Genomic DNA, 20,837 nt, shown 5'->3' with positions numbered 1-20,837 from the left:
CTCTGCCCTTGACTTTCTCCGTTTCCAGCCAGTCTAGCACCAGAGAGTCACACGAGGAGAGAGCTCCAGCTGAGATGGTAACACTTAGTGGTGTTAACTTACTAATATCTTGACACTGCTTGCCACTCCCATGTCCTATCATTGTTCTCAGAACCTACTCTCACCATCATCTTCAGTTCTGCTCTATCTCCATCCCCACTCTAACCAGAAATCTCATGTCCAGCTCTGCAGGGAAGATAAAGGTCATCACTAGCTGAAAACTCTCAGTGTCCCCTGCCTCTGACCTATAAACTTAACTGCACCCCATCCATCCCTACATCCATCCTCCATCCTTTCGGTGCCTCTTGTGTTCAAGTTCACTTTTCTCTTCTGCTCTAGGTGCTGTCTCCTCCCACCTTCTCAGGAACTGTCTTCTTTTATTTATCTCTTTTGTTACCTCTTTACTGGTGCCCCCTCTTACATCTACACATTTGTTCAGGTCTCTCTCACCTCAAAAATAAAAGCTTCCTCTTCAGCTGGTGTTCACTCTCTCCCCTTCCTTTCTTTTTCAGGTTCCTGGAAAGAGTCATCACCTGTCCATCTCCATGTTTTTCTTCTTCTGATTCTCAACCCTCTCCAGTCTATTTTCCAAACCTATCCCTCTATGGCAGTGGCCTTCTGATTCTAAATCCAGTGTACTCAGCCTTGCCTCCCTTTAAAGGAACAGCTCATCAGTAAATATTCAGCGAGCATTTACTGTGGCCTGGGCACAGAGCTGAGCTCTCGGGATATACCTTGATTCTTACAGACTCGTGGCCAAAATCCTGGGAAGCATGCTTGATTCCTCCATCTCCTTTGCCTTCTGTATTCAATCATTCAGTCTCCAAATCTATGGTTCTCCCTTTTAAAAATGTCTTCCTTGGATTATTTCAGCAGCTTCCTATCTCCTTGCCTCCAGTGGGGTCTGCCACCAACCCATTCCCCACATCTGTATCCAAAAGATTCATCTTCAAGTGTCCATCTGGTTGGTTCATTCTCCCACTTAATGGGTCCCTCCCCATCGCCCACATGCAACAGCTCTTGAAGTGCCTTCTCGAACAGTAGCATCAGTATCACCTGGAAACTTGTCAGAAATGCATTTGGGGGCCCCACCTTAGATCCTCTGAATGAGCACCTCTGGGGGTGGGCTCAGCAGTCTGGTCTAACGAGCCCGCCAGGTGATCTGGATGCAGGCTCAGGTGAGAGAGCCACTGGCCTGCAGGATAAAATCCCAAGTTCACAGCCTAGCACTCTGGGACCGGGGCCTTCCCGCCCCTTCCTTGTCCTTGCCACTCTGTCTTGCACCCAACGTCGCTCTCCACGCTGGCCATATCAGAGTATATATCCCATTTCACACCTCCATGTTTTGCCTGCTTCCCTTCCCGAGGCTGGATTAGATGCTCCTCCTCTGAGTCCCCATCATAATGCTCATCACTCTGTTGTACTTAAGGGTTTACTTATCTGTCAACTCTTATAAGCCTCTGGAGGGCAGGAACTGCCCTGTTTATCTCTGTAAGCCCATCGCCTCCAGCAGCATTGGAGACAGAATTAGCATATGTAAATGAATAAATAAATGTGGAAACTGAGGCCCAGAGGAAGGCAGGGACTTGTGGCAGAGTCAGGATTGCAACCTTGATCTTCTGACCCTCCATCAGGGCTCTTTCCTCGCAAGTAGGCCACCTCCTCTCCCATTGCCCCATGAGATCATTCTTTTCTATTCGGACCCTTCTGTCCTTTTGCTCTCGTCTCACCTCTCCTGGGCAACTCTTTCCTCTTAGCCATGTTTGATCTTCTTCTGTGGTTCCCAGATCATTCTCCTTGATAAAGAAATGAAAACTAAACAGTCCCTGGCGCTCTGCCTCTTTTAGAGGCACCGCACAGCCGGCCCCAAGCCGACTCCTCTCTTTGTTCATTGCTTTTTCCAAATATAGCTTTCAGAAAGGTTTCTGACCCTCTCTTCATGGCATACATCAAAATAAATTCCAAATGGACTAAAAAGTAAAATATGAAAAAACAACCAAAGGAAATTTTGAAGGAAGTAGAATAGAAATCAAATCCCTGGAGGGGAAAGAACTTCCAAGGGACAGAAGTGCTAGGAGGAATCAGGCTTGATAATATATGAAAATTTATATTAAATTTGCAACAACAGAGGGAAGAGTATAGCTCTAGTGGTAGAATGCATGCTCAGCACCCAAGAGGTCAGGGGTTCAAACCCCAGTACCTCCTGCAAGGGGAAATCACTGAAGAAACCTAATTACCTCCTCCTCATAAATTCACAACAACAAAAAAGACTGGCTACCACCAAACTTTGAAAATATATTAAGGAAATATGACAAATAGTTATCATCATCAGAGTTAACAAGAAGACCATTCGGACCCCAGCAGATAATGGGCAGGAGACTGAACAGATCACACAGAAGGAAATATAACTAGTAAGCAATAGAAATATGTTTGACCTTTCTGGCAGGCAGAAGATTCATGTGAAGGCACCAGGAGGCCATTTATCACCTATCACATCTTTGGAGGATGTGTTTAACTATAACGCGTGATTCTGGCAAGAGTGCAGTGACAGGTGCTCTCAAAGGCAGCTAGTCAGGGTGTAAATGGGGACCAACTTTTTGGAAAGGAAATGACACTTGGCACCAGGAGGCATCACCCAAAGGAGGAAAAATCTGCCTACAAAGATTTGTATTATAGTGTTATTTATAATGGCCAAACCCAAATATAACCTAAGGGGTTTATTATGGAAAGCATGGTTCAACTACTGGACGGAGTATAAAGGAGCAGACCGGCGACCCTGCAGAGGCTGCAGGCGCCCGGACCAGCCAGCGCAGCTGCTGTTGCTGTTGCTCCTTTGGTGCGGGTGAGGTTGGTGAAACAGCACTGGAGTCAGTATTAGGAACAGAAACCAGTCCCTTCCTCTGCCTCAGCCCACATCTTTGAGTTTCATTTTCCCCTTCTGTACAATGGGCATAGTAAAAGCTTCCCTGTGTGGCTCGCCTTGCTGGATCTCTTTTCAGGGTCCAGAGGGAAATGCCCACCCTAGGCCCATCCTCCCCTGCTAGACCATCACCAGGTACCGGAGACCTCAGAATTTCTTGCCCTAGCAGTGCCAAGCTCACTGATGGTGGAACTCACCTCCCTGCGCATATCCCTAAGCCCAAGGAGGGATGCTTGCAGAGGCATTGAGCAGAACTTGGATGTACAAGCTGGGCAATCCCCATGCCTGCACACAGGGATGGGACCAGGGTGAAGGGGAGGGGAAGATAGACTGGGGCTAGCTTTCCCTACTCCACTGTGGTCCAGAATTGTTTTGGGGGGTTGTTTTTTTTTTTTTTTTTTGGTGGAAGGGGGGGCAATTAGATTTATTTATTTATTTTTGAAGTGACAGTACTAGGGATTGAACCCAGGACCTCATACATGCTAAGTACACACCCTCCCCCTAGAGCTCCAGGAATCCAAATTCTCAATTCAGGCCTGCCCTTCCAGGTTGTTTTTCAAGAGAGGATAGAATAAGGGATAAGTGGGGAGCTCAAGATTTCCAGATACTACTATATATAAAATATGATAAATAAGTTTCTTCTGTTATAGCACAGGAACTATATTCAATATCTTGTAGTAACCTATAATGAAAAAGAACATGAAAAGGAATATATGTATGTATGCGTATGACTTAACATTATGCTGTACAACAGAAATTGACACAACACTGTAAACTGACTACTTCAATTAAAAAATTCTTTAAAAGAAAATAAATAAAAGCATGCAGAGGTCTTTAAACAGAGAGAGAGAGAGGATAGAATATATTTTATTTAATAGCTTGATACCTTGATTAGAATCTAAAATTTAAACATGTGGTATGTGGACATCCACTTGTAATTTTGTCCCTGGCCCCACAAATCTTAGGGATGAGCCTGCCCATGCATGTAGTACCAATGGTTGGAAGTGAAGCTGGGTAGACAAGGGACAGACGGTGAAGGGTCTTGTAAGCCAGAGTCACATCAAGGTGCTTGGACTTCGTCCTGCACACTAATAATAGAAGACAACGAGCTGACTTTCTACCAAACATATCATGTGCGTGACTTTTAATTGTCATAGCATAGAAACGCTATGAAGAAGGGACTAGTCTTCTTTCTCATATTTTATAGATGATAACGTGACTTTGAAGGACAAAGAACTCTCTTACGGATACAGAGTTAGTTGTTAGGGTTCAAAAACAGAATCACGGAATTTGAGGGCAGCCCAATCCACAAGCAAGGATGGGAAGGGTGCAGTTGTGGCTGGATCTGCACAGAAGCCACATATTGGTGTTGCTTGGTTCCTAGGAATGACTGAGGATTGAAGACCGAGTTGTTGGGGAGGGATGGTGGCAGCTGGATCCCTCAGAAGAAATGGATTGGATAAGAAAACAAACCTCTCAGGTCCTTGGGTTTCTTTAGGAGGGGACTGGACTGGATGTTCATAAAGGTCTCTTGTATGAATGCAATCAGTATTTTGAGGGTTATTCATTGCCTGAAATATTATAGAATACATTTGTACAAAAAGTACATGGTTTATATGTAACAGATACTTGTGTATTTGTTGTTTCGTTGATCTGGGTTAATTAATTCTGAAATATTTACATCTGTAAATAGCCCTCTTTTCAAGCTCTTCTTCACTTTACTTCGAGTTTTCTTAGTATGACACCTTGCTCATTCTCCGTTTTAAGTACTATGCATGTGAACATTTTGAGGGTAGGTCTTCCATGTATATGTTTTAAATAAGTATAGCAGATGTTTTAAACCTCTTTTTGGCTTTCTCACATCATAATAATTATACTAAATATTGAGATATTTGTACACAGCCCTGTCTTTCCCACTGGTTCATAAACTCCTTTTGAATAAGGAAAAAAAACAAAACCAGACCTGCGCTCTTGACTATCCTGACCAGCTGTCTCAGTGGTCAGTGGAAAGCCTCTGAGATTTTGGCCCTGAGAGTATCGAGATCAGATTTGCGCAGAATTGAAGGAAGGCAAGATGGAGGCAGGGAGGGCTGGTGACTCCTGGAGTGACTGCAGTGAGAGCTGATGACCTGTCCTCGGGCAGGAGCAGCAGTGGGGACAGGAGCAAACACACCTGCCCTACTCCTAGCTGCAGGAGTCCAGCCCCGGGTCAGTCTCTCCATTCCCAGACCTCTCATCTCAGCATGCAGACTGCATCTCTCCTAACAGAGAAGGGCAAAGAGGCTGCGGGAGAAGCAGCCTGCGAGAGCTCAGGGCAACACTGTGGGAACCCGACTGGGAAGGTGCTTCCTTCCCAGAAGCTTTTCCCCTTTGCTTCTGGCTGTTCTAACAAGAGCAGAACAAGTTGCATCAGCAGGAGACTGGCGGCTCCACACAGATGAGCTGGGTCCAGACTTGACTGAGGCAGGGACATTCCTGGAGGAGGGATTCAAACAAGAATGCAGCCCGCAGGTGGCCTGGAGGAGAGGTTCATCTGTTCCGGGGCTGGATTTATAGACCTCTGTGTTGTGTCCTGTGGGGCAGGGGAATGAGACATGAGAGGCCTCAGGCCATGTTTGGATTGGCCTTCTGGAGCAGGGATGTGTTCTGGTGGCAGGCTTGGCAGTGTCACCCAGCAGCAGAAAGGCCTTCAGCACCCACTGCCCTTCTGCAGGAACCAGAGGGGAAAGCTGGCTCCCTCATTTGAATTATGTATGTCTATGGCCTCTCTATGGCCTCTGACATTGCTGGCCACACCCTCTGCTTCACTCTCTTGGCTTCTGTGACACTCACTCATAACCGTAATACGTAAGACTTAATGAGCTCTTGCCATGTGCCAAACATGGTTCCAGATGATGTAAAACACACAGCACCTCACTTAGTCATCACAACTCTCTGGAAAGTAGGTCCTGACATCCCCGATATGCACGAGGAACTTGAATCTTAAAGGGATTATATGACTTGCCCCGAGTCACACAGACATGGACTCTGGATGTGGACGTGGGTCTTCCCACAATCGTCCACTGCCTCACACTCCCCTGGACCTTCTCGCTGCTCTTACTGTTGTTCCTCAGTCTCTCCCGCAGGCTCCTCTGCTCCCACTTGCCCCTTCGGCGTTGGTGCTTACCGGATTCCGTTCAGGGTTCCCCTCCCTTCTCAGTCTGCACAGAGATTCTCAATCTGAAGTCACCAAACCCCCGCGCCTTCAGGGACCCTGCGTCCTTCTGCCGTGGGGTGCTACGTGTTATGTGTGTGTGCCTGTGTATGTTTTTCTGAGAAGAGCCGTAGCTTTTACCTTAGGAGACAGGCTGCAGTTGTGTTGGTACTTGATATTCGCATGCCTGGGGGAGCGCGGCCATGCCCCAGCCAGATCTTGGTCTGACTGTTCCTCCTTTCCCTGGAATTCCTGAGGAGGCTCTGCACCAGGACAGCGACAGATGGGAAAAATAAAATCACAGCGCCGAATTGTTAGTTGTGCTGGTTCCCAGCGCCCTAACGCAGGCTCTCCGGGACTGGAGATCTAAGCACAGGACTTGTTTCCTCCGGGGTCCCCATCTTACCCTGCCCGAAGGTGGTAGGAGGTTCAGCGCTCCCAGCACAGGTGAGCAGAGCAGGGGCCAGGATGCTAGGCTGCTCCAGGGAGGCCAGGAGGAGCTGCGTGTGTGCCTTTTCATCTCCTGCCAGTGAACGTAACACATGTATCCTCAGGTCCAAGCAGTCGCATCCATCGTTTCCCCTCCCGGGAAAGAGTAGCTTCCCCTTCCACCCTGGGGCTCCTGTCAGATTCTCAAAGGGGGCTTGGGATCATACTGCTAGTTTCCTCCCGTTTCGCATGGTGGTTACACCTGGACCTGTAAGTACATGGGAAAAGCAGAAGTTCAGAGAGGGAATCTCGTGTCACAGAGACCCAGGCTCTGAAGCTGAATCCAGCTCAGATTCTCCCCAGCTGCATATGCATCTGGTCAGGTCCCCTCACATCTCTGAGCCTCAGTGCCCTCTATGAACTGGGATGCGAGGCACCAACCAGAGCAACCCCTAACTCACCTCAGAGCTCCTGGCAGGTAGACCGGGGTCCCAGTCATCCTTGACCCCAGGCCCCCAGACCTCCTGAGGTGAGAATAACAGTGATGATAAATGATGTGGCAGAAAGAACACACATCTTGGAGTCACGACACCCGGGTTTGCATCTCGGCACAGCCGCTTACGTGACCTTGAGCATGTGGCTTCATCTTGGGTTGTGTACCTGGGATGTGGGTGAAAGTTGAAGAGACATAAAGAATGTCTGTGGAAACCAGCCTGGAGCCTCCCTCTCCCCCTATCTCTGCCTCTCCCTCTCCTTCCCCTCCCCAGAAGCCTTGCACATCCTCCATTTCGGGTGTGTGTGGGCAGGCGTGGGCAGGAACCCTGGTGGGCATGGGGGCTGCTGGGGCCTGCTGGGCTCTGGAGGAGGGACAGAGGCTGTGCACCTGCCATCCCTCCCAGCACACATCTGGCCCTCCCAGGAGGGGCTTCTCCCCAGCTCTGCGTAAGATCTTGGCCATTTCTCTTACCCTTCCCTTTCCTACTGGGTCCTACTGCCCTGACCTATATCCTGTTACACACACACACTTCTCCTGGACACAGAGGGAGACAGAGGAGGAAGCTGGCCGGAGGTCTGCTCTCTTGTCTCACTGGGGCTGAGACCCAGAGAAGTTTGCTCCAAGAGCTGATCCTTTGAGCTCTGACTGTTGGAGGACAGGTAGAATTTGCCCAAGAAAGAGGTGTTGCCAGAGAGGTGGGGAAATACGAGGCAGGGGTAGCTGGAGGAGCATACAGTGCATTGAAGGCCGCGGAAGATGACCCTGGAGATGGGCTGAGGACAGCGGAGGAGCCTGGGATGGACTTCGTGTCCCTTCTACCCTGGTGGGCGGTGTTGCACTGGGCCACAGAAATGAATCCGACAGCCCCTGCCCTGGGGCTAATGCTGGTGATAATAACAGCTGGCCAGTGACTGTGAGCTGGGCACTCAGCCTGAATTATCTCACTGAATCCTCACAGCACAAGATAAATCTGCTAGTATCCCTGGTTTATCCATAAGGAGATGGTATGTTTCTTGCCCAAGGTCCCCACACAGTTGAGTGACCAGAGCTGAGTTTGGATCCAGGGCCAGGGCTCTCCTGTCTTAGTCAGCTTATGCTGAGTGCAGACTGGGTGGCTTATAAACAACAGACATTTGTTTCTCACAGTTCTGGATACTGGGGAGTCCAAGACCATGTTGCTGACAGATCTGGTATTTGATGAGGGCTTCTTGCTTCATAGATGGTTCTCAGTTCATAGATCATTATGTCCTCACTTGGAAGAGGCGAGGGAGCTCTCTTGGGCCTCTTTTATAAGGGCACGAATCCCATTCTTGAGGTCCCTGCCCTTAGGACCTAATGAACGCTTCTCAAAGGCCCCACCTCCTAATACCATCACCTTGGGCATTAGGCGTTCAACATAAATGAGTCGGGGTGGGGGGAACAAACATTCAAACCATTGCAGATCTTAACCATATTTTATTGCCTCCCAAAGACTAGAGGTCATTTCTACCTTGGGATGAAGGAATTCAGGAAAGACATGAGGAAGGAGGAGATGCTGAGTCTTAACAAATGAGGAGGGTGGATCAGGTGGATAGAGGTGGGCAGGCCATTAGAGACGGAGGAGCAGCATGAGCAAAAGCGTGGAGGCGTGAGTTAGCCGGTGGAGCCTTCAGATCGGCCGAAATGGGGACTGGAACAACAGGCAGCGTTACTGGCTGAAAAGCTGAGATCTCCTGTGGACAGTGGTGATGTGATCTGGTTGTATATAGATCATTCTGGCAGAGAGCAGAAAGTGGTTTGGATGGGCAGAGGGGGCCCATCGTTGGGCACTCATTACATGTTTGTTGAGTAAATGAATGGAATTCAACAATAATTTTGTACCGTTTATGCTCCAGTCATTCTACTGGGCTCTGGGGGCGGGGGTTAGTGGTCAACAAGACAGACACTGGACATGGCCAGTCATTATGATGGTCCGTTTGAAAGATGGTGAGACCTGGACTTTGAGTGGCAGCAGTGGCTTTGGGAGGAAAGGATGGATCTGTGGGAGTCTACAGAAAACAGAATCAAAAGAACTAGATAACCAGTAGTACAGAATGGATGGGAGAGATGAGGAATGTCAATTCCCAGGCTTCTGGTTTGGAAACCTGGGTGGACAACAGAGGTTAGGGAACACAGGAGGAGGAGCAGACCTGGGGAAGCCAGAAGTGACTGAGCTGTCTAACAGCAGAGGATGGGTTACATAGGTTATGGTACACCCTCGTGACAAACTTCTTAGAGAACGCAATTTTGACGTCTATCGCATTCAGTTATGTAGATGTGTCATTTAATCAAACCTCCATTGTACACTTTCAGATTTTTTTTCTGGTTTTCCACTTTTATAAATAACACTGTAATCTTGACAAAAGTCTTCACCATTCTGATTACTCTTTTAGAAGAGAAATGTAGTCATCAAGTGTAAACAACTTTGAGGCTTTTGCTACATGTTGTCAGATTGCTTTCTAGAGAGGCTGTACCGAAAGTTACTCCTATAGTGGTGTAGCAGAATTCGGTCACAGCACATCAACACAAGCACTAAGATGTGTACACAGATACACATGCATACTTTAGGGGATAAAAAAACAGTATCCTATCATCTGCATTTCTTTTTCACTATTGAGTTTTTTCATGCTTTTTAACCTTATTTTACATTTTTCCCCATTTTTATGGGGCTTATTGATTTTTCATGACTTTTTAAAATATTATGTATTATTATTTGTGTGATAAAATTTTCCCCACTTTTTTGTTTCCCTATTAGTTTTGCTTATTATATTTTTGATGCACCAAAGCACTTTAAAGTATTTACAAAGTCAAAATCTGTTTAGCTTTTTATTTCTAACATTGCATTAAGGAAGTTTAGTGATAAAATATACATCTAAATTTTCTTTTAGTTTTTTTTTTTTTAGCAATTAGTTATTTTGTGTGTGGTGTGAGGAAGTAAATTGATCTTCTTCCTAAGTAGCGAATTTTCAAATATCACTTGCTAAGAAAATCGTCTTATTCCCACTGATGGTGAAACTTCCTTTATCATAACCTAAGATCTGCTTCTGGACCATCTTGTTTCATTGATCTTTGTGTTGATTCTTATACATCACTGTCTGAATCACTGAAAATTCATAATATACTCTAATATCTAATTTTTAAATGGGGGGATGTTTTTACCTGTTAAATCTTTGGAGTGGGTTTTTTAAATTTTTATTTTATTATTTTATTTTATTTTTTGGAGTGTGTTTTTAGAGTCCTTTTGATAAATTTCAAAAAACAAAATCCTACTAGGATTCTCCTTAGAATTATGTTACAGTGTTACACCTGCACTGATCTAGATGGAATTGGCATTGTGTTAATATTCAGCCTTCCCACTGAAGAACATGGTTTGCCTCTCCCATTTTTTTAAGTTATCTTTTTATATCTTTCAATGAAGGATTATAGTTTGGTTTTTTTTTTAACCATAGGTCCCACATAATTAACTTTATTGCTCAGCATTTGATGTTTTTGTTAGGACTGCAAACAGATCTAGTTTTTATTATGTCTGGTGACTTTCCTACTGGAGTACAGATCCCATTGCTAAATTATTTGATCCATTCTGAGTTTAGTTGATTCTTTTTTTTTTTTTTCAGGCAAATAACACACTCCCTGGAAATAATCAGCTGGAGTGCATGGTTTGGTTACGTCTCCAGTCTGCAGGGTTGGTTTGTGACTGTGTCCAGCGGTACTCAGGAGCCCAGGTGTAAGGGTGGGAAAGGTGGATGAATGGGTTGATTGCAAGTTCATGGTTTCCCTGGACTAGGACAAGAAGATGGCAAGGGGCACTCACAAAGAGAGTGACTAAGGTGACATACTTGAGGGACTAGACCAGGAGACTAGACGTGTACCGAGCAGAAAACCAGGGCTGGGAACTAGAGGAAGGGAGATGGGTAGATGGAGAGGAATTGGTGGCCCTGGAGTGAACGCTGGGGTGTCAGGTTTCAGAGCTGATGCCTTTCCAGTCCAGTACTGAGATCTCTGCAGGAAGAATGACCTCATTTGCAGGCAAAGAAACTGAGGCTCAGGGAGCCTGTCCCTTGCCCAAAGTTCCCCAACACCTTCGGTGGCAGAACTGGGACTTGGGTGTCATTCTGCTGTGCGGTACTATCTCATGTTCTGTCTTTATTTTTCAGGTTCACTTTAGAACAGTTGACTGAGAGAGCGAGGAAATTCAGCAGAAGGGAAAGGAGGCGAGCCCAGCAGAGCAGATAGGAGAGAGAGGACAGGCTCCTTCTGGGCCCCTCAGTAGTGGTGAAGGGGAAGGGTACAGCTGGGCCGCTGGGTCTCCCTATTGGCCCAGGAACCCCTCAGGCCAGAGCAGGACACCCCGTGCCCGGCCCTGCAGCTCACTTTGTATCCTCCATCCACACTGTGGCCCCACCATGTGCTCGCTGTTCTCCACCACACACCTTGTCTGTCACACATCCGTGTCCCCACCACACAGCAGGTCCTCCTTCCTCCAGCTGTGTCTACTCCCCATGACCCAGGTTCCCCGTACACCCCATGCTCCCCACCTCGTTTCTCATTTGCCTGTACACACTTTGGGTCCCCACTATTCACCTCGTCCCATCATAAGCTGTGTGCCCACTCACGCCCACTTGTGCTATGTCTACAGAGTGCATCGGATGGCTTCTGGAAGTCTGTGGCCACTCGAGTGCCCAAGGAACCCCCCGAGATTCGCATCCTGAACCCATACTTCATCCAGGAAGCTGCCTTCACCCTCATTGGACTGCCTTTCAACAATGGCCTCATGGGCCGTGGGGTGAGATGTCTGGGCACTGGGAGAGGGAGGAGGGGACCTGGGCCAGAGGTGCCTTGGGAAGGAGGGATGGGGAGGCAGGGTGGGGACAGAGAACTCAGTTCTCAGAAGTGGAGCTCAGCTCAGGAGAGCTTAGCTGAGGGTCTCAGCCTCACTCTGCACCCCCTCCACCTCCCTCCAGAACATCCCGACCCTCGGCAGTGTGGCAGTGACCATGGCACTACACGGCTGTGATGAGGTGGCAGTTGCAGGCTTTGGCTACGACATGAGCACACCCAACGCGCCCCTGCACTACTATGAGACTGTGCGCATGGCAGCCATCAAAGAGGTGCAAGCCTTGGGGGGGGGGGCGGTCCCTGGGCAGGGAGGGGGAGGGGGCAGTGCCAGCAGGAAGGACAGACTCTGATGGTGTATGCACAAGTGAACAGTAAAGGGACAAGCCAGAGGCATGTCTGGCTGCCCAAAGCTCCTTGGAAGGCCCTGCCCTACCCTCAGTTAAATTGGGTCACCAGGCATCCATCCCTGTCTTGCAGGCCTCTGACCTGCACCACACATCCTCTGTGCCCCTCTCCTCAGCCTCCCTCTGAACCCTGCACTCCCTTCCCCAGCCTTCTCCCCACACTTTCCCTCCCTGGCCCTCTCCTTGTCCTGGTCCTGCCTCCTCTTTGCTCTTCCCCAGCCACCATATGCTCATCCTGGCTCAAGGTTGGAGCCATCCTGTCTACCCCAGTTCTCCCCTTCCCCTCAAGGACTTCCTCGCCCCCTCAAACAGCCCACAGACATTACCTTTCAGTCCCAGGATGCCCCCGTACCTCCTCCATGCTGCCCCCTGGCCAAGCACTGAAGCTTCTCATCCCCCAGAATTGCTTTCTAGGTGATCCACACATACCTTACAGTTCCAGAAGCATTACAGTTCTCCCAGTCAGTCAGCCTCTCCTGGCCTCCCTCCCTTCACAGCAAGAGCCCATGTAGAAAATCTGAACGCCTCTTACAACACCCCTTGCCTTGCCTTCCGCTGCTCCCATCCTGGACCCTGGGCATCTTGGGCTTGTGCTTTGAGCAGTTTGTCTACTCCTGCAACTGGGTGGTGAGGGTGGTTAGACGAAATCTCCCATCTGTGCAGATTCACAGTTGAACAAGCCCTCATTCCTCCTCACCAGTCTCTACATGCCCATCTCCAGCCCTACTTCTCTGTTCGGAGCCTTATGCTCCCCAAAGCTCTCACCCCCCTCACCTCCTCCACAGCGAGAAACTGAGGCTGCAGTGGGGACTCTGTCCCCTTGGCACTCCTCACTCCTACTTGGCCCTTGCCTGTCGCAGCCTGGCTTCCCCCTTCACCTAGCATGACTCCCACCAAGGTCACCAGTGACTCAAGGTTGCCAAATCCAAAGGACACTTGGGAGTCTTGTCCTTCCTGACCTCTCAGAAGCAAGCTCTCTTGCTCAGCCTTCTGAGTCAGTCATTTCTAGTGCCCCGCCCATTCCACTTGCCAGTCTCTCATCCTCTTTTTCAGTGTCTTTGATTTCAACCCACCCCTTAAGCATCAGCATTAGCTAGGGCTCCAATCCTAGACAATCTTCTCCCCACTCTACGCATTCTCCAGGAGATTTATGTCCCCATCCGTAGCTTCAGTTCCCATCGCTGTTGTTTTAGGAGTTTTTGGTTCCTTCAGGCTGCCTCAAGTAATTGGGAGTCATTTCAAAGACATAAGAGAGACTTGGGAATCTCATGGGAAACCAGGAGCAGCCTTACAAATGAGCCCCCTGTTGCCTGGAATGGGGTTCAGGAGTGGGAAGCTCATCCTGGGTCCAGGAGAGAGAGCCCAGAACTGTCTGATCCCCCTAGCCCTGCCTCATTTTCGCCATGACCCTGTTGGTCCTTCCATCTCTGCCCCTCTTCACGTACCTCCTAGCTGTTCAGTCCTCTGCCAGCACCCAGTCCACATTGATCTTACAGCCCTCACCTGCCCCCCAGCTTCTGTCTACTACTATATTTGGTCTCTTACAGATTCCTTTTCTGTAAACTCTTTGTAAACGTTTTCAGCAGAAGGTGAGAGGCCATAGACCTAGGCAGGAGCCGGATCATGAAAGGCTTTCTCTGCCCTGGTGAGGAGAAAGGAGTCTAGACTTTGCTCTGAAGGCAGGAGGGAGCCATGGACTAGTTTCAGGCTGTAGATTAGCAGGCAGGAGGGTCACTGTGGCTGCAGCAAGAAATAGAGGGGTACAGGCAGGAACAGAAACTAGCCAGAACGCTGTCATCACAGTCTTGACAAGAGATGCAGGCTCCTGCATGGGAACTGTTCAGTGATGATAAGACAGAGTAAGAAAATTAGGACTTTAAATCAGCGAGGCCTGGAGACTGCCTCAATGCACGAATGAGGCAGAAGGACGCCACCTTCCCCGAAGCCCTTCGGTGGAGGCTGTTCCTTTCTTCCACCTGCCACGTCTCAGTTTTCAGGCCATTGCCCCCGACCTCCTTCCTCATCCTGTATAACCATCTGGCTCTGAGGCTCATGGCATCTGCTGCACCTCCATGCAGAACGCTGAAGAGTGCTGGCTCTGAAATCAAGTGGCCTGGGCTGAGCCTGGCTCAGTACCTTCCTTTCTCTGTCATTAAAAGGGTAATAATAATAGCACCTACCTCCTAGGTTTGGGAAAGATTCCCTGTGATAATGTATTAAAAAAAAAAAAAACCTGGCCACAGTAAGTGCCCATACATGTTAGCCACTGTTAATGTTCATGTTTTTACCCCTACTTATTACTGTTACCTCTCAGCATCCTAGAGGAGTCCCTGAAATGCTGGCGCCCGGGTGTAGGATCCCCACTGTCACCTCGGGGTGTCTTCAGCAGTCACTGAACCGTTTAGCACCTCAGCCTCACCATGGCTTCACCTCCACTTGACTGGCCAGCCCATTCTTTGGGCCCAGTGGGGGCGTATGGGATGTGAAGACAATGGAGCAAGGATCGAACCCTGGGGGATATGTGAGGGATGTCAAAGGAATTCATAAAGGAGGAGCAAGCAGAGAAGTTAGGAGATACAGGGTCGTGGAGACCAAAGGAGGGAGTGTTCACGATGTCCGGCTCCGCAGGGAAGTGCATCGAGATGTGTGCTGAGACACGGCCATCAGCCATACCAGTTAGGGGGTGCCCGATGGCCGTACCAGTTAGGGGGTGCCCACAGACTGTGGGAAGCGTAGTTTCAAAGCAGATGGGGCATTGGAGCCAGGTTGCAGTAGCTGAACACTGAGTGAGGGCAGTACAGGGAGCGCCGGTGCAGCGCACGGTGAGTGCTCCCTGGGGAAGCTTGGAGGACAGGCTGAACTGAGCAGTAGCTAGAGGCTGCAGTGGGTTTGCGTGGGAGTCTGCCACGGCAGGGACATCTGGGCTGGAAATGTCCATTTGTGAGTTGCGAGCACAGCTGCCTGTTCAGATGAGATTTCCTGGGAGATGACAGAGGAGGGAGTGTGATGGTCAGGGCAGGACCCTGGGAGCACCAATATTTAAGGACTGGCTGAGGGAAGAGGAGCCAGAGATAAAAGACGGAAAAAGCAGTGAGAAGGAAGGCACCTCTGCGAGTGTGGACTGTGAATGGGATGGACCTCTGCGTCCAGAGTTGGGGGTCCTGGGGAGGACCCCAGAATCCTGCCCCGGGCCCGGCCCGCAGACAGCGTGGACAGCGCGGGCTGGAGAGCTCTGTGATCTCCTGTGCTGTCTGCGGAGGAGGAATAGGGGAAAGAGAGCACAGGGAGGAGGCGAGGCCTGTCCCAGAGATCTGCCTGGGGCAGGCTTTTTGTCAACTCTTTTATTATGAACTTTGTCAAACACATTCAAAGTATAGAGAATAAAATAATGAACTCCCATGTACCTTCACCTCCCTGCCCCAGTTAACATGGAGGCCAGCATTGTTGGTTCTCCCCCACCCCTCACTGCTTATTTGGAAACAAGCCTCAGACATCATTTCTTCTAGCCATAAACATTTCAGTAAGTTTCTCTAAAAGATCAGGATGATTTTTTCATCATTACACCATTATCACATCTGAAAATTTAACAATAATTCCTTAATATCATCAGATATCCAGTCCTCTGCTGAGCTTTCACCCTCAGTGACTCTCGTTGGGTGATCTGGAAACTGACCCGTCAGTTACGTCTTCCTGGGAAGTGATGAAGGCATGGGATGAGTAAAGAGCCGTATGAGTTTCTACACTTGCCTGGATCCTGGCCCTGCCACTCCTCCATGCCTCCATTTTCTTCCCTGTAAAGCCTCATTTCATTCAACACATATCTACTGAGCATCTACTCCGTGCCAAACAGTCCCTGCCTTCAAAGAGAGACAGGGAGCCAGATGTTTAAATCTTCAAGGAATGAGGGGAATCACCCAGGGTCTGCAATATGGAGGAGCAGTTTGCAGACTGCTGAGGGTAACAGCAGGGGCCAAAGGAGCCAGAGGTTTGAGGGAGCACCAAGGGACAGTTGTGTAGACGCAGCAACAAAGAGTGAAGGAGACCCTGCCCAGCTCCAGGCACCCTGGAACGTGGGTGTGAGGGAAGAAAGAGCGTGTCTTGGGGATGCTGTCCTGAGGGGCAGCCAGGCTTGTGAGCACAGGATGTTGAAGGGAGCGTTCAGAGAAGAGGATTATAGAGAATTTTGCCCAAGTTTCAGACTGAAAATATTTGGAAGGTTGGAGAAGGAGGACTGGATCAACAAGGACCAGACCAGAGCTGTAAGTTCTTCGTGTTGGTAAATAGTGGCCGTGAACACGGCCAGGGCAAGCCTCAGTGCTGACCGGTGCAACAGAGCGGTCAGCTGTGTCCGGACTGTGTCAAGGCTATTGGTTTCAGCATTCTTTTATTCATTCAGTCCTTTTTCATTCTTTGAGAGACTTAGCCATCACAGCTTCCTGGTGAGACTACTGGGGATAGGAGAGAAAGTGAGCCTGGGAGCAGTCTTCCCCAGAAAAGCCCTGGCTGGCAGCGTCTTCCCTGCAATGTCCACATTACTAGTAAGATGAGCTTGTCTTCCGGCCCCCTGGCTCCTCTGATCTGAGGCAGGATTTCATCAGCTGCCCCCAGGCCTGGAGAGTAGATTGCATCAGGCCGAGAATGACTAAGCCGCCCACGTGGTTCACTTTCCAGCAGGCCCACCCCCAGGCCTGGGCCGGACTGAAGTGACTCACGTTGCCTGACCTCTGGGTGCCTAGGACCAGGCCCCGGACGAGCTGCCGGGCAAGGAGGGGCTGAAGTCTGTGGGAACAAGGTTGCAAAGCCTACTCTCCTAAGACTTGGAAGAAGTTAAAAGGCATGATTTTCCTGGGCTGGGGAAGGGGGTTAGAAGGTCATTTTCTCCAAGCCTCTGGAAGGGAGGAGGGTGAGCTGTGGCACTTCTAGAGCAGTCCTCCCGCAGGCACAGGGGGTTGGGAGTGCTGCTCGGAAGAGGGCATTGAGTCCTGGGAAGGTGCGCTTTAGCAGGGCCATGTCTCGGTAGCCACCTGGGCTGCCCCCTGATCTCTGCTCCATCTTTTCTTCCAGTCCTGGACGCACAATATTCAGCGAGAGAAAGAGTTTCTGCGGAAGCTGGTGAAAGCGCGTGTCATCACTGACCTAACCAGTGGCATCTGAGGTGGACCCAGCACATAGCTGCAAAGGTCCAGCCACCACCACCCGCCCACGTCATTGGCCTGGGTCTGGCTCTGCCTGAGAGGCACGGGGGTCCTCAAACCCAGAGAAGGACAGTGCCAAGTGGCCCCAGGGGTGACGAAGCCTTGGCGGGGCAGCCAGAGCTGTGTCTGCTCGGAGGCCAGCCTCAGAGACCAGCACTCAGCCTCACTCTCAGCCTGGGTCCTTGCAGCCAAAGGGCCAGGAGGCCACTGGCCGTGCCCAGCGGGCCCAGCATGCAGGAGGTAGACATTAGGCAGCAAGGCTGCTGCCGGAATCATTTCTCCAATCAGTGTTCAGTGTATTATCATTTTGTGAATTTGGGGTGGGGGGAGGGGAGGGATAATTTATTTTTAAATATGGTTGGAGATGTCAAGTTTGGTCCATTTGCCGTGCAGAAAGAGACCCAGTAAAGGGCCCCTCAGGCAGTGGTACCAGTGGGCTCCCTGTCTCAAGAAGTGCCATGACAGGCCCTGCTCCGGGGCTGCAGGGACATGGGCAGGATCTCAGGCCAGCCCTCGCCAGCTCATGACACTATTTGGCCTTTCCTGGGGAGAAGGTGGGGTACTCCCACTCAGCAGCCCCTAGCTGTCCCACAGGGAACCCTGGAGCCATCCTTTAAGCCAACAAGATGCCCCTGGGCCTGAGTGGACAGAACTTCAGAGCTCAGGAGTCGAGACCTGGCACAGTCTGATGGGAATGGCCCCCTCCCCTACTGCAACTGACCCCTTGGACAGTGCCCCAGGCCTGGACTGACCGACCTGGCAGCTGTTCTGGATTTCAGCAATGAGACTGCCAAGTTCCTGGGTTCTACCTTGAGCCTGGACCAGGGGGAAGTGAGGCTCAAGGACCTCACCCAGGCTGTGGCAGCCATGCTGGGCAGCCATCATGGAAGCAATAAAGCTCTTCCCTGAACCTGGCCTCCTCTCACTTCCTCTGACTTTCCTGGGAGAAACAGGAACCTGGGGCCTCAGCAATGGTGCTAAACACAAGGGCCATCTCTCCAGCCCTCCCTCGTCCCTTTCATTTCTTGCGTCAGCTGCAGGACCTAGGTAGCCACCTACGGGCCTCTTGGAGCCTCTCTTGTCCCATATAGTCTTGTACCCTCTTTGCCTTAAGAGAGGCAGACCAGGGGTATCAGGGCATACCCCAGAATCTGCCCTGGTGCCTCCTAAAAGAGCCAGAGGGCAGGGGGTTGGAGCCCACAAGCCCTAGGGACAGAGATTCCGGCAAGCCCAGAAAGATGCACTGCAGAGCAGCCCATGGACTGAACCCACTCCTGGCAGCCCCAGCTGAGCCCTGGAAAGACACAACCCCCACTCAGCACACTGGCAAACAGTCTCCCCTGAGCACCCCTCTTCCTGCACAGAACAGGAAGGCACAGCCCAGCTCTAGGCTCCCTCTGGCAAACATTAGAAAGGACATCCCCCTACCTCCAACCCTACACCCCTAGAGTCCTGGAATCTGCTCTCTCCCTTTCCCAGCATCCCTAGGCAGGCCTGAGAATGAGGCCAACACATGCCTGTACCTGAGGCCACAAGCCTTGGAGTGAGCATCCTGCCAGAGCTGCCACAGTGCAGCAGGTGGGGCTGGCTGGCCTCTCACCTCTCACCTGCCATCCCAATACCAGTGCCATCCCTCCCAATTGCCCACATGCCCCTTTACTGCTGTGCTTTGTCCTCAGAAGAAGCCTCCTCAGCTGAGGGGAAAGCAAGGCCCTGACTGAGGGACAGGCAGGCCCAGAAACCCCCTTTGATTCTGCTGGAAACAAGGCCACTGTGATGCAAACTCCAATGCACACTGTGTGCTACGTGAATGATGCCCGTAGAGCTGCACAGGGCATAGGCTGCATGCCTGCAAGTGGAGGCCTGGCTGATAAAGCCCCGGGGAAGAACCCTCCCCCTCAACTGGGCAGCTGGCGGTGGGGAGGCAGCAGAGAGCACAGCTGCTTGCTCACTGCCAGGCCTCTTGTCCCAAGGGATCCTGCCAAGCCTGGGGACAGCCTCCAGCCCCACCAGTCAGTCCCCACTGCTGCATGGAAACTGCTCTCCCAAAAGCTGTGGTTCTCAGGCTGGCCATACCCCAGAATCACCTGTGCAGATATGGAAACTGCACATGCCCACCCCAGTTCTGATTCAGGTTTGGGGTAGGGCCTGGATGCACATAGTTTTAAAACATCCACAGGTAGTTCTGATGCACTGCCAGGGTTCCGCCCATCCACACACGTTCCTTGTTCCTTGAGCACCTTCACCCCTACCCACGGCTTCCAATTGTCGGTTGATCAACAATTCCCAAATCCATCTCCAGCCCAGTTCTCTTCACTTCGTGCCAGGTGACAAATTCAGCCACTTCCTGAACATTTCCACTAGGATAATCCACAGGTCCCTCCAACCTGACGTCAGACTCTGAACTCATGTGCTCCTGCCCCCAACCTGTCCCTCCTCCAGGAGCCCCAGCTGCAAGGATACATCCCCTCCCTCTGGTGACCCAGGCCAAAAGTATGCAGTTGTCTGTCCTGCTTCCTAACCCCATCCAATCAGGCACCAACAGAGTTTGCAAAAAGGGGTGGTCCTACAAGAGCCCACAAAGCCCCATGCTCTCCCTACAGCTCAGCTCGCCTCCTCTCTCTCCCAGCAGCCTCCCAACATACCTCCAAACCATCCTCCCAGCTGCAGCCAGAGCCAGTCACTGAAACGTACGTCTGATCACACCATTCTCCTGCCTGAACTCTTTCAATAGTCCCCAGTGTCAGTGAGATAAAGTCCAGACTCCCCAGTATGACACCCAGGATCTGGCCTTTCCTTACCTCTACCCATGTTGCTCGCCCAGCCTCCATCCCACCTGCCAAATTGCCATGAGGCATCTGAAATACTACCCTCCAGCACGTACCTCAAGCCTCAGTGCAAGTGTTCCTCCTCCAGGACCCTCCCCTTCTTCAGCTGTTCCGGCCAAGTAGCGGTGCTTGCAGGTGTGTCTGGACTCCAAGCCCCAGGCAGCGCGGGAAGGGAGCGGTGGGGAGGCCAGAGCAGGATCAGACCTTGAAAACTCCAGTGCAGTGCCTCACCGACCCAAGGATTCCAGTGGGTCTGTTGAAAGAAGAAACTAGCAGTGGATCAGAGAGAGCAGCTAGTGTGGAGGGTGGAGATCGTGAGAACCCAAAGGCCGGTGGCCCAAGGCAGGGACTGGCCTGTCCCCTCCCTCTCCCACCCTCAGCCCGGCCTCCCAACTCCCTACTTCAAATGTCTACAAACTGTGACCGCCCAGTTCCGCGCTTCTGCGCCGCCTGGGTTCTCCCTTCTGTCCTGGGGGCCC

At 50.7% G+C, this 20,837-nt stretch overlaps 1 protein-coding gene and 1 long non-coding RNA gene across 10 annotated transcripts in view; one reads left to right on the top strand and one right to left on the bottom strand.

The window, feature by feature from the left end:
* The window catches only part of ST3GAL3 (ST3 beta-galactoside alpha-2,3-sialyltransferase 3), a 185,316-nt gene extending 166,876 nt beyond the window's left edge, over nt 1-18,440 (top strand). For 5 of the 9 annotated variants that reach the window (XM_031465607.2, XM_031465605.2, XM_031465606.2 and 2 more), the window contains 3 exons: nt 11,732-11,878; nt 12,057-12,203; nt 17,400-18,440. In XM_031465607.2, the coding sequence (XP_031321467.2) occupies nt 11,732-11,878; nt 12,057-12,203; nt 17,400-17,489 (384 nt within the window). In that variant the 3' untranslated portion in view covers nt 17,490-18,440. Of the gene's footprint in view, nt 1-10,709; nt 10,778-11,731; nt 11,879-12,056; nt 12,204-17,399 lie in introns of those variants that run through there. The other 4 variants (XR_010383864.1, XR_010383863.1, XR_004140935.2 and 1 more) reach the window with 3 other exon arrangements.
* LOC135322881 (uncharacterized) lies at nt 3,811-20,711 on the bottom strand. Its single transcript, XR_010383865.1, has 5 exons — nt 20,415-20,711; nt 7,043-7,241; nt 6,559-6,849; nt 6,294-6,415; nt 3,811-5,531 (listed from the first exon to the last, which is right to left on the bottom strand). It is a non-coding gene; the product is annotated as an uncharacterized LOC135322881 (long non-coding RNA).
* Nucleotides 20,712-20,837: the final 126 nt, after the last annotated feature.

The sequence above is a fragment of the Camelus dromedarius genome, chromosome 14, assembly GCF_036321535.1.
Source record: "Camelus dromedarius isolate mCamDro1 chromosome 14, mCamDro1.pat, whole genome shotgun sequence".
In the NCBI taxonomy this organism is placed as follows: Eukaryota; Metazoa; Chordata; class Mammalia; order Artiodactyla; family Camelidae; genus Camelus; species Camelus dromedarius.
Note: the sequence above shows the minus strand (reverse complement) of the source record. Positions and strands in the feature narration are given on the sequence as shown.